The sequence below is a fragment of the Globicephala melas genome, chromosome 7 (genome assembly GCF_963455315.2).
Source record: "Globicephala melas chromosome 7, mGloMel1.2, whole genome shotgun sequence".
Classification (NCBI taxonomy): Eukaryota; Metazoa; Chordata; class Mammalia; order Artiodactyla; family Delphinidae; genus Globicephala; species Globicephala melas.
Genome location: NC_083320.1, coordinates 75976976 through 75990114, shown reverse-complemented (window position 1 = coordinate 75990114; position 13139 = coordinate 75976976). Strand labels below are relative to the sequence as shown.

Sequence of the window (13139 nt, the reverse complement as noted above, 5' to 3'; positions counted from 1 at the left end):
TAAAATGATAGCTCTACAAAAAATGAAAGCACACCAAAACTTTACGCTTATAAGACAGAGGAAAATTGTAAACTAATATTTCAAAACAAGTCAAGAGAAATTTTATAATGATAAAATAAGTAAAAGAAAAATATAAATCAAATTTAGAAAAACCTCTGAAATGAGGGCCTGAAATGCAGGAAAGAACTAGAAATTAAAGAATGAATCATTTCAGAAATGAAGGATAAACTTAAAGAATAGATGAGTCAATAATCCCAGGAGAAAATGCCATAGAGTTTTAGAGGGGAGAAAGGAGGAAACTTTTAAAAATAAAAAAGAAATAAAAGACAAAACTATTGAATAGAAAATGACATATAGAGAAGCAAGAAGGTCCAAAATAATAGAATTTCCTAATGAGAAAAAGCAATGAAACAAAATAAACACTAAAAATTATAACTCAATATTTATTGAATTATATATAATTCAATTATATATAATACAATATTGTTCAACATTTACCCTTGAAAATAAATTTGAAACTATATATTGAAACAGAACACCATATACCTGGGCAAATGATACAGAATGAATTTTAAGATATGTTGTGGTAAACCTATTGGACTTAGTTTGGCATTCAGGCAAACAGACATTTGTAAGAATAAGGGAAAGAAAATCAGACTATCATCAGACTTTTCAAAAGCAACTATTTATGCTGGAAGTGAATAGAGTAACATTTTAAAGATACTCAAGGAAATATATTGTAAGCCAAGGATTTCAGATCCACAAAATGGATTTTCAAGCATAAAGACCACAGATACAGTTATCAATGTTAAGAACTCAGAATGTTGTTCCCAGTAAATGGAAACATCATCTACCTATTTGCTCAGGCCAAAACCTTGTAATGCTTCTTGATGCCTTTTTTTCCTCTCCTAGCTCATTTCCAATTTAATTGCAAGTCCTACTGGCTCTACCTTAAAAACATCCTAAATTTGACCTCCCCACCTCCACTGTTATCCTATTATTCGAAGTAACCATCATCTCTTGCTGGCATGACTCAATAGTCTCCTTATTTGTTTCTCTGTTTCCACTCTTGCCTCCCTCTAATCATTGGAACAGGGCTTGACCACACTGCTCAGTTCTGCCCAACCCCTTACCAAGTGTGAATTCTACTCCCCACTAATTTCAATTGCTGATTGGGGTTTACTGCAAATGACAGTACTTTTCCTAACTCTGGGAACCATTACCTGACCATAGGGTTCTGTACCATACAAAAAAGTTGAATTGTATAAACCTACTCCAGCCTCTATAGAAGTTTCTAATCATATTCATTTGCCAGTAGGGAGAAACATGTACCTATTTGCCAGTAGGGAAAAACATGTACCTAAAGCATAGATAACTATTATAAATAAATATATCCACGTAATGTGTGAGTGAACAGTAATATGTGTCCAAATAAGAGTCAGAGGTAAGAATTTTTCAGAAGCAGAGTGGACAAGTACAAAACATACTACTTGGAGGTAAGACTAACGAAAAAATTCTAAAACACTGCATCTACTAGAAAGGTTTTTCTTCTTTTTTACATTCACTTGTGCTTGATTTAGTAATCTGGGCATCTTGAAACTCAATAAATGGCTTTTGTAATTGCATCTGGCGCAAATATGTATTAATGTTATGTTAACTATGGGACTAATGCAGTGTCTGAGTGTAAACCATGAATCTTATGTTTACAGTTGGCAATTTAATCTTGGTTTTGAAGAATTTTCATGTGAAATCACCATTTAGCCTTGTAATAGTCTTTCTTAGGGTCAGCTGCTTTCCACTAAGTTTGGCACTGGGAATGAAAAAAGCTGTGTATATTTTAGTTAAAGAAATAAACAGTGTAATTAATCTTTATAAATGTACAGAATGGAGCATCTAGTAATGAAGCAACTAAAAATACATAAATTTGAATATTTGACCAATTTGTTTCTATTCCTTTCTCTATAGGACATCACGAATACACTATAGTTATCTGAGTGGAATTTGGAAACTGTCCTAATTTTAAAAGGATTTTGGGAAGAATTCCTAATTTATAATATGTAGAGGTTTTCTTCTTTTCTGATACTATGCTATAAACAAAGAGTGCCTCTTGATTGGATGCTAATGACAATGCTCATGCTATTCAAGTTTACTTGAATGAGAGTTTAGAATCTTACACAGATCTCAGAATGGACATAGAAAAATAAAAATTTAAAGCAATGTGTTCTCCTTGGAGCAATTTCCTTACAAACTCATTTTGTTACCAATTTGCAATTTGAAAATATCAGAAAGACCTTCTGACTTACATTTTTGTGTGTTTCCTTTAGATAAGAAATGTTGAAACAAATCAATGTTTAGACAACATGGGCCGCAAGGAAAATGAAAAAGTGGGTATATTCAACTGTCATGGTATGGGAGGAAATCAGGTAAACTCTCCCTTTTTTTATCAGCTTCATATTTGGGGGGAAAAATGTTGTATAAACTATTCAAGTAGACTACGGCTTAGTTTAGTAAATTAATGGGCATTCTAATCAAGAATTAATTTGCCTATGTTATCATCCCAAGTATTGTAAGAAAGCACTGAAGAATTTAATAAAAAGAGCAACACCTTCAATGAGCGTATGGTGAATGAGGCCAGATGTTTGAGACTCATATTACCATGTATGAGAAAACGAGGGCTACATTTTATTCTGTTGTTAACTGAATCATATAATCACTCAATAACTATGATGTTTTCCCGATGGTGATTATCCTAAATTTCTTTTTCAAATGGTTACATATGTCATATTTTCTGTGACTTTTGGTGGTTTAATAAAATTTTAAAGTGCATACATAGATAAGCACATCTGTTACAACTTTGCTTTGGCTATCTGAAGACGCCCTTTGGACCAGGTAAAAATGTAGTCTTTAAACAAGATTTATACTTGACTGAAATTCTAGGACACCTCTTTCTGTGTGACAGTCCAATTAATTAGCAGAAACTTATACTATAACAAGGATTCTTGTGCTCTCTGTAAGCACTGGAAAGTGGCATGGCAAGGTGGGCCACGTGGAGGCTACTTGGCTGTGAGTCTTGCCGCCATGGCTACTTTCAGAGGCCAAATTTGGAGTTCGTGGGAACTTATAACAAAGCACAGTTAGAGATAACTAATCCTCTGTACACAAGTTGTCTAAAAGGGTCAAGATGAAGCACAGGAGTGAGCTGTTTAATGCTTTAGAGTGAACTGAGGAAGCAAAAATTATTCTGATCAGCACAACATGATGGTTGTATCTGTAAGGCAGGTGAATGTATCAAGAATTCATAGAGAGATCTTAGGGATCAAGATGGCAGAGGACTAGGACGTGGAACTCACCTACTCCCACCAATACATCAAAAATACATCTATAAGTGGAACGATTTGCATAGAACATCTACTGAACACTGGCAAAAGAACTCAGATTTCTGAAAGGGCAAGAAAACCTCCCCATAACTGGATAGGACAAAAGGAAAAAGGGAAAAAAATAAAGAAAGGAACTGGGATGGGAACTGCACCCCAGGGAGGGAACTACGAAGCAGGAAATGTTCCTGCACCCCGGAAAGTCCCCTCTACGGTGAGGAGATCAGCCAGGATGGAGGAGAAGCTTCAGAGCCTCGGAGGAGAGTGCAGCAACCAGTTTGAGGAAGGCAAGACGGAGGGTGACCTGCACAGATGGTCACCTCCGCCCTGTGCTCCCCAGCCTGAGACGCTTTTCCACCACTACGGGCAGGGGCTGGGTGCTGAAGCTCAGGCTTCAGAGGTCAGATCTAGGTAGAGGATTGGCTGGGACTGGCTGTGCAGAGACAGCCCGAAGAGGCTGGAGTGTGGCAACCAAGGGTGTGCTCAGAAGAAGCTTGGACACACCAGAGAGACAAGGTGCCATTGTTGGGGAAACGTGCAAGGAGGGGGGTAGGACCACCACTGGAGCTTCTTTCCCTGCACGCACTCTTAGGCAATAGGACACGACCTACATGAGCTCCAGTAGTGGGCGTGAGCCACCACTGCCACTAGGAGTAGGTGCCAATCGCTGCCCATGCTGTCCCGGGAGTGCGCAGACTGCCGCTGCTTTTGGGAGACCCAGGAGTGGGCACTGCTCACTGCCCCTGCCATCTGGGGAGCACGCATGAGCAGCGAGCAGTCGCCAATCACTGCCCCTGCTGCCCCGGTAGTGTGCGGGATGCCACTACCGCTGCGAGACCCAGAAGCAGATGCAAGGATTCTTCAATATCCGCAAATCAATGTGATACACCACATCAACAAACTAAAGAATTAAAACCACATGATCATCTCGATAGATGCAGAAAAAGCTTCTGACAAAATTCAACACCCATTTATGATAAAAACTCTCCAGAAACTCAGCACAGAGGAAACCTACCTCAACATAATAAAGGTCATATATGACAAACCGACAGCTAACGTTATTCTCAACTGTGAAAAGCTGAAAGCATTTCCCCTAAGATCAGGAACAAGAAAAGGATGTCCACTCTTGCCACTTTTATTCAACAGAGCTTTGGAAGATGCTCAACATCACTAATTATTAGAGAAATGCAAATCGAAACTACAGTGAGGTTTCACCTCACACTGGTCAGAATGGCCATCATCAAAAAGTCTACAAGCAATAAATGCTGGAGAGGATGTGGAGAAAAGGGAACTCTCCTACACTGTTGGTGGGGATGTAAATTGGTACAACCACTATGGAGAACAGTATGGAGGTTTCTTTAAAAACTAAAAATAGAACTACCATATGTCCAGCAATCTCACTTCTGGGCATATATCCAGAGAAAACCATAATTCGAAAAGATACATGCACCCCAATGTTCACTGCAGCACTATTTACAATAGCCCAAACATGGAAGCAACCTGAATGTTCATGGACAGAGGAATGGAAAAAGAAGATGTGGTACATATATACAATGGAATGTTACTCAGCCATAAAAAAAAATGAAATAATGCCATTTGCAGCAACATGGATGGACCTAGAGAGTATCATACTAAGCGAAGTACGTCAGACAGAGAAAGACAAATATCATATGATATCGCTTATGTGAGGAATCTAAAAAATGACACAAATGAACTTACTTACAAAACAAAAACAGTCTCACAGACTTCGAAAACAAACTTATGGTTACCAAATGGGGAATGTGGGACACAGGAATAAATTAGGAGTTTTGGATTAACATATACACACTACTATATATAAAATAGATAATCAACAAGGACCTACTGTATAGCACAGGGTACTCTACTCAATATTCTGTAATAACCTATATGGGAAATGAATCTGAAAAAGAATGGATGTATGTATGTGTATAAATGAATCACTTTGCTGTACACCTGAAACTAACACAACGTTGTAACTCAACTATACTCTAATATAAAATTTAAAGAAAAAAAAAAGGATCCATAGAGAAAAAGCCAGAAGGAAATGGCCCTGTTGAATTTTGGCACCGTACTTCAAATCAGACTTTTATATGATTCAATGGAGAACACTAAAATGAAGTTTCTCCCTAAAACCAAACAAACAAATAAAAAAACTTAATTATTAAAATGTTACTTAGTGCTACACAGTTTGAATTTAACCAAGAAAATACTTGAGTCAAACTTTCTAAATTGCAGCATGGGTAAATGACCATATGAAAGAAGACGATGGAAACAACCACATAGGCAGAACAATGACAGCATTCAAAAATGGTCCAGCTTACTATACTGATTGACGAGTGTGAGAGGCTTCTACTACCAAAACCCAATGCAGTCCTATGGCAAAAGCTGTCAGAGGACTAAATATATAGGGGTTTAATTTTTTCACATAATAAGAAATCTGAAAGTAGTCAATTGTTGATAATTTGTTCCAGTCCTCAATAAGTCCACCAAGAAAGCAGAAGCTTTCTATCTTTCCATTCTTCTTAAAGTTAACTTTTATCATCAGCTGATCACAGGAGGGCTGCTGAAACTCGAGACATCATGTCCACATTCAAAGCAGGAAGAAGTGGGGGTAGAGAAGAGTTGAAATAGCCATGTCTGTCCTTTTATTAGGCAAAAGCAAATGCCTTCCTAAAGGCTCAACACATCTCCATGTATGTCTCTTTGGCCAGAAATGTGTTACTTGGACACCTCATGGCACAAAAACACTAAATACTTCACCTCACACTCATCACAGCTTCTCCTCACAGTTTATTTACCATGGGTATTGGGTGGACATTTAGAAGTGTCCCCCATAATGTGTTTCAACAGCTTATGAAAAAATCCAGCTCATCACCTGCACAGTGATTACCTGCAGAATTCAAAAAGGGAAACACTATTTATGAAATCACTCTGATTCTAATACAGATGAAAATGAGGGAGGAAGATCCTTCAGGTGAATTATCCTCATGGAATCATTAAGGTGCCAAGGTTACTGTTAAAAAGGATAACCAGTCATATACTTAAATTTGTCTAAATGACATGGAACACCTAGATCATAAATGTTTAAAATTACATTATTCATTTACATGAATAATAACCAGAAATAAACTATCCTACTCTACTGTAAACTTCCTACTGGCTGGGGCTATGTCTTAACTCCTCTCTTCCTCCCCAGCATGTGGCACTTAGAATATGATAGGCACTTAATAAATACTAGTCAAGTAAATAGATGAAAGAATTCATGGTCAGAATAATGTATTTATACCTTAGTACTATGTAGACATTGCCAAAAATGCTGTTATTATCATAGAAACCAAAAGTATGGACAGACACCAATCTCAGGGATTCATAAATAAAGGGAACAAATAAACAGTAAGTAAAAAACCCATACCTACATATTTTCTAATGTCTCTATGTTATCTACTTAATCAGATAAAATTAAAACCAATAATTTTTCATCTATATGAATACTTATTCGTGTCTACAAATGTTGAAGATGCTTATTGAAGCCCATTTTGTTACAACACAAATAATGGAAACAAATATTTACCAAGAGGAGAATGTTTAAATAAATCATGGTGTATCCACAGTTCAGATTACTACATAGCCACCAAAATGACTGAGAGGTCTAAATGTACTGTCATCAAACATTGAAAAGAGGGAAAAATAACGCACAGTACAACTTACTTTGAATTTTGAATGATCTCATTTGTGGAAAATGTACGTGAACATTTCCCTCTATATAGCATCTGTAATATATATATGTAAATGCTATACAATTTATTAGAAATGTATACATATCTATTTGGAATACAAATGACCTCTGGAGAGAAGATTAAGCTGGTACAGGACATTTTACTTTTTACCCCATATTTTTCCTTATATATGTACTACTTTCATAATTAAACAAATAAAAATGGAGAAATTGAACTGTTGAGAATAAAAGATCATTTTATAACACTATTCAGATCTGATTAATTGGGTAACTTATGATAAGTTACTTAGTATTTTTGAGCTTCAGTATTTTATCTATAAAATGCATAAAAGTTTTCCCTCAATTTTTTTCTCTAAAGATTAGTAAAAATTTATGAAACAACTAATACTAGCATGGCATATACTAAATAGTACATTTTGGTCTACTGCTATTAATTATTCTCTTTATTATTTCCATTTGTGTTCTCAATTATCTCTGTTTTTACTTCTAAAAGTAAAAAATAAAATGTTTATTCAGTGGCTAATGCCAGAGGCAAGATAAAAGCACAAGACACTTCATGGTATTGTTAAGCTCAATAAAATGCACTGCCTCTCCTGTTATTCTAACAAATATATATTATGAAAAACATAAAACATCACATAAAACCCTATTATGATATCTTTTTGATGGAACTGAATATTTCTAGCATGATTAATACTAGAGACATGTTTAAAATTTTGACTTACTTTTAAAAAGAACAGATCTTAGGATTTTATTGAGAATGAATAAATTATTGAGAGAGCTACCTTCTCTTTTATTGCTATTCTTTTATGTTACCATGGAAACAGCATCTATTTTTATGGTTATTTAGTTTTGAATTTTTAGAAGTAGCCCCAACTCCTAAAAATATTCAAATCTCGGACTTCCCTGGTGGCACAGTGGTTAAGGCTCTGCCTGCCACTGCAGGGGACACAGGTTCGAGCCTTGGTCCAGGAAGATCCCACATGCCGCGGAGCAACTAAGGCCATGCACCACAACTACTGAGCCTGCGCTCTACAGCCTGCAAGCCACAGCTACTGAGCCCATGTGCCACAACTACTGAAGCCCACGTGCCTAGAGCCCATGCTCCGCAACAAGAGAAGCCACCGCAATGAGAAGCCCATGCACCACAACAAAGAGTAGCCCCGGCTCTCCACAACTAGAGAAAAGCCCACACACAGCAACAAAGACCCAATGCAGCCAAAAATAAATAAATAAATGTATTATTTTTTTAAATTTAAATTTCTTTCTCCTGCTTTTACACAAAAGTCAGAACAGATGTTAATGCTGTTCCTTCCACTCCGCGGCATGTGGGATCTTCCCGGACCAGGGCACGAACCCATGTCCCCTGCATCGGCAGACTCTCAACCACTGCACCACCAGGGAAGCCCAATGCTGTTTCATTTTTTAAGCATGTTTTACTCAGTTACCTTTCTAATAGAATGCAGTTTATATTTCTAGACAATTATACCTTTAACCATTTCTCCTTGCAAGGGTATTTTTGCAGTTTGGGTTTTTTTAATTTTGGAGATATCAGAAAGAAACTTTTCAGTAGTTCTTGGAAATATTTTTCTTAAACATTTAGATAATCAAATAGCCAGCATACTCTTCTCTCCTCATTCCTAGCACCTGGCACAGTGCTTGGGATACTGTAGGCACCTAATAAAAATTAGTCAAGTAAATAGATGAAAGAATGCATGGATGTTTTTGTTATCAGGATTACTGTAAAAACAGGGTAGCAAGTGGAGAATTATTAAATTCAACACTTGATCATCTTGAGGTGGTCTCTTTAAAACCTTACTAATAAAAGTCTTCTACCTCAAAGAATAATGACAAAATTTGATACTCCATTCCTATCTGCTCTCGAAATGCTTTCTTTTCATTAGCAAGTAATATCATGAAGATCATTAAACACATGAAATGAAAACACAAGAATGAAAATAAGAATATGATTAAAACTTGAACATAAATTTCTACAAGTGAAAGAAAGAACTTAACCATTTACTGGTAGAAAGTGTGTTACTAGAAGTTATGGGATTGTCTTCTTTATACTTCTGAAAAGATGATGTGGATTCCTGGAAGCAGTTTCATGTCCCCTACAGTACTAATGACTCAGATTTATATCTTCATCCCCAACCTCTCTCCTGAGCTCTGGAATCTATTGCTAATTAATAATTGGGATTCTTTACAGGCATCTCAAAATCAAAGCTTTCCAAACTGTACTCATTTTCTTCCCTTTCACACAACCATCCAAAATTAAAATCTGACATAGACACTTCACTTCTGAAATTTCATTGGCCACCAAATCCCCTATTTCTATGAAAATAATGTCCCTTGACTCCTACCTCTAAGTCCCTTTAAAACCAGGACCTCTCTCTTTGTCCTAGCCTACAACTTCTTTCACCTGTATGGTAAAAAAACAAAAAAACAACTCATTATTTCCATATATCATATGAAATTCCATAAGCATATGAAATTCCATGGCATATTAGAATTAAAATCTCCAGCAATTCTTCTCTGTCCAAAAATAAAGTACAAATTCCCTAGTTATGATAGTCAAAGCCCCTCATAATTTCATCCCCATCTGGCTTTCCAGCTTAATCTCCCTTGATGTTATAGTTCCTGTGCTCTAGACATGTTTGATAATTCTTTATTCCCTGCATGCTCTGTGCACGTTCCTGTCTCTACAGTTCACTAATACTGTTCTAATTGCACTATTGGCCAAATACTGCTCCACTCACAAACTTAAGACATGCTCACTGTTTAAAACCCAAATAATTTAGCTTCTTTTCTGTTACCTATTGGCTAACAACTTCTTACCCTAAACAAGGCATATTTTAATGGACAAACTATAATTTATTTCATCAATCCTGTACTGTTTAACACACAATGTTATTTATGACTTTTTATTGTTATACCCCAGGCTCATCAATACCCTTGTAGCTAAAATCTGGTGAGCTTCCATCCATATTTACTTCTTTAGAAGAATGTCTACAAGTAAGTTTGCTAGATCAAAGGTTATGCAACATTTCAAGGTTTTTAATATATAGTGACAAATTGTCCTCTTTAATGTTTCACCAATTTAATAGGACAAATAGCTAAAATAGGAAGAGGTACTATGATATACATTTAACATGCATTATCCTCTTTGGTTTTTACAACAATCAATGAAGTACATGGTGTTATTATCCTGATTTTACTCATGAGTTTAATGGAAACCCTGAGATTAATAATGTGATTGAGGTGGTAAAGCCAGTTTGAACCTAAATCTGCCTGACTCCACACCAGTTTTATATTCACTGCATCTGTATTGATTCCCAGCCACACTTCCCCAGGACTGTGATCACAGTGGCCAACCCTAACTGGATACTGTATTTTTCTTGTTTCTCATCTTAGCCAGTTTAGTATGGAAGAAACATTTTATCTTACTTTAAATCATATTTCTAACATTATCAACGCACATAAGCATTTTTAAAGTTGGCATTAGTACTTCATGAATTTCAGTCATGCTTTTGCTTATGCTTTCATTGGAGTTTGAGGTGGTTCTTTATTCTCTTCACCACTTATAAAAACACTTTATTAAGATTATTATCTTCTGTCATACACATTACAGATATTTTTCTGACTTGACATTTTGTTCACATTGTGTTTTCACATAAAGACTTTTAAACAGTTTATCCCAATGTCTGTCTTTATGTTTTCTCTTTTTGATGTCAAAATACCATTCTTTTCTAATGAGGTGCTTTTACATGACATTTAACATCATCTTAAAGGAGTCAATGGTAAATAGGCCTTAGCCTCATTGGGCATACACTAGATCTACTCAAATACTGACACTAATTTTTATTTAAAATTTATATAAATTTTACTTAAAATATATATAAATTTATATAAGTGGGTCAAATTAGATTAATATACTATTTATAAAATAAACATTTTTCTTTGATAAAATATAAATATATCATATACATAATATATAATGTATCAATATAAAATTTTTTAAAAACCAATGGTATTTCCCTTTGAACTGCAATATATCTTTAATCAAAAATAGGGAGAAAAGCAGCCTTTGTACATATTGTACTTATTCCTTCTAAAAGGCCAAAAATATAGTGATGGAAAAACACTCACATTTTAGCAAATGCATTTATAATGTTTCTCTTTCTCCCTGTAGCCATTCATTTGGAGAGAGCTAGAAAGCACATGGAAACATTCCATGTAATTTATTGCAGTAAATGATTCACAGCCATTTTTCAAGGTAGCAAGCCTTTAGGGAAGCTTATGCTAGCCATTTATTAAAACCCCATTGTCTGTCAAGATAAAGAAGAGATCATTAGGTATTATCTATACTTTCATACAAATGTCTCCTCTTCCTCTAAAACGTGATCATTTATACTTAAGAAGAATCTAACCTTATGACAGGTACATTAAAAATTTTGAAAGTAAACAAATACCTTCTCTCCTCATTACAGACCCTCTCCTAGAGAAAATTATTTTAGTAATACATTCTAATATACTCATAGATTGTAATGGATATATTCATTCAAGAGATATGTATTCATTTTAAAGTTTACCTTTTTATACGTAAAGTTTACATCTTATAATTACTTATAAGCCATTTCTACACTAGTTTGGTCCCCTTTTAATAACTTGCACACTGGAATTAAAATTCACCAGGGATTTCACAAAGTAAAATCCCAAAACGGCCTGTGAGGGAAAAAAAAGAACATTTACCATTCATTAAATGTTTAAATGAGTTGGATACATGAGAGCTAGAAGAGAGCAGTTATTATAACCTCTATAGAAATAGGGATTATTCCAAGAGCCTTTCAGTCTCATGAATGCTTGGCTGGGAGAACTTCTCTTGACTTTGGTTGGCTTATGCTCCTACCAGGAGACTAAAATATACTGAGGATGGAATGGTAAATTGTCTCAATCACTCATCCAACAAAACCTGGTTATGCTAGCCTATAATAGATACTCTAGATGAGGTTAGTAGATGATGTTAGTAGGAGAAAATACCTAAAGACATACATTTCACATTGACCTCGTTTTTCAGGGGGTCATGTGGTATCTGTTCATCAAGTCCATCAATACAAGAAATTAGTTCCCTTCCAAGTAAGTCTCAGCAGGGCCTGCTATCATGGGATCAGTCTGGTATCAAAAAAACCTTTGGGATACATATACAAGTCAGTGAGACCATTATTTTTATGCTACTCTGTTTATTCTTGATTCTTTTCATTCTATTTTCCCAGGAAATTAAAGCTCCAAAATCATACCAATTCCTGGGCTTACACCCATTGCTTCAAACTAATGCACATTTCTACTTGAAGGACCAAGTGTAGCCTCAAATTCAGTGTGTCTATAATTAACTCATCTTTCATGAAAAGCCTTTTTTCTTCAATCTTTGTATTCATCTATCTTTTACATTTTCTTCTTTTATCTCTTATCACACACCCTGCCCTTCTCGAACTAGGCACTAAGCCTTGTGGATTCTTTCTACATGTCCTTTTTCCCTATTACTTCTTTTCTTTTATTAATAATTCTACTTTCCAAATCTTGGCCTTGATTGCTTCATATTTGAGTTACCACAATAGTTTCAATATAGTTTCACCAGAGCTCCAGCCTGTCTACTCCACCCTCATTCAATAATGAAAACTCCTTTAAAAATACCATTCCCAACTGGAAAAACAAAAAACTTTAGAGCCCCCTGTTATTACAAGATAAAATTAACATTCTTTACTAGTCAAAGCTCTACACAGTCTGACTCCTTCTTACCCCTGTAATTTTATCTCCTGTTGCTCACCCATACAAACTCTCAACTCTATCAACTCTATTGAGTATAGCCAGAACATTTTAAAAATTGTTACTGAAATTCATTTTTTAAAATCATATCCTTGCCTTTTCTCTTACCCACCTGATATCACCTTTCTCCACTTTTCTAACTACATAAATTCTAGTTTACGTAATTCCATAGTTTACATTGTTCT

At 35.5% G+C, this 13139-nt stretch overlaps 1 protein-coding gene across 6 annotated transcripts in view; it reads left to right on the top strand.

Moving 5' to 3' along the window:
- Positions 1–13139, top strand: part of GALNT13 (polypeptide N-acetylgalactosaminyltransferase 13) — a 560834-nt gene that overhangs the window by 511540 nt on the left and 36155 nt on the right. For 5 of the 6 annotated variants that reach the window (XM_060302436.1, XM_060302437.1, XM_030852761.2 and 2 more), the window contains one exon: positions 2325–2423. The exons of the other annotated variant lie outside the window; for it this stretch is intronic. In XM_060302436.1, the coding sequence (XP_060158419.1) occupies positions 2325–2423 (99 nt within the window). The remainder of the gene's footprint in view (positions 1–2324; positions 2424–13139) is intronic. 6 annotated transcript variants of the gene reach the window in all.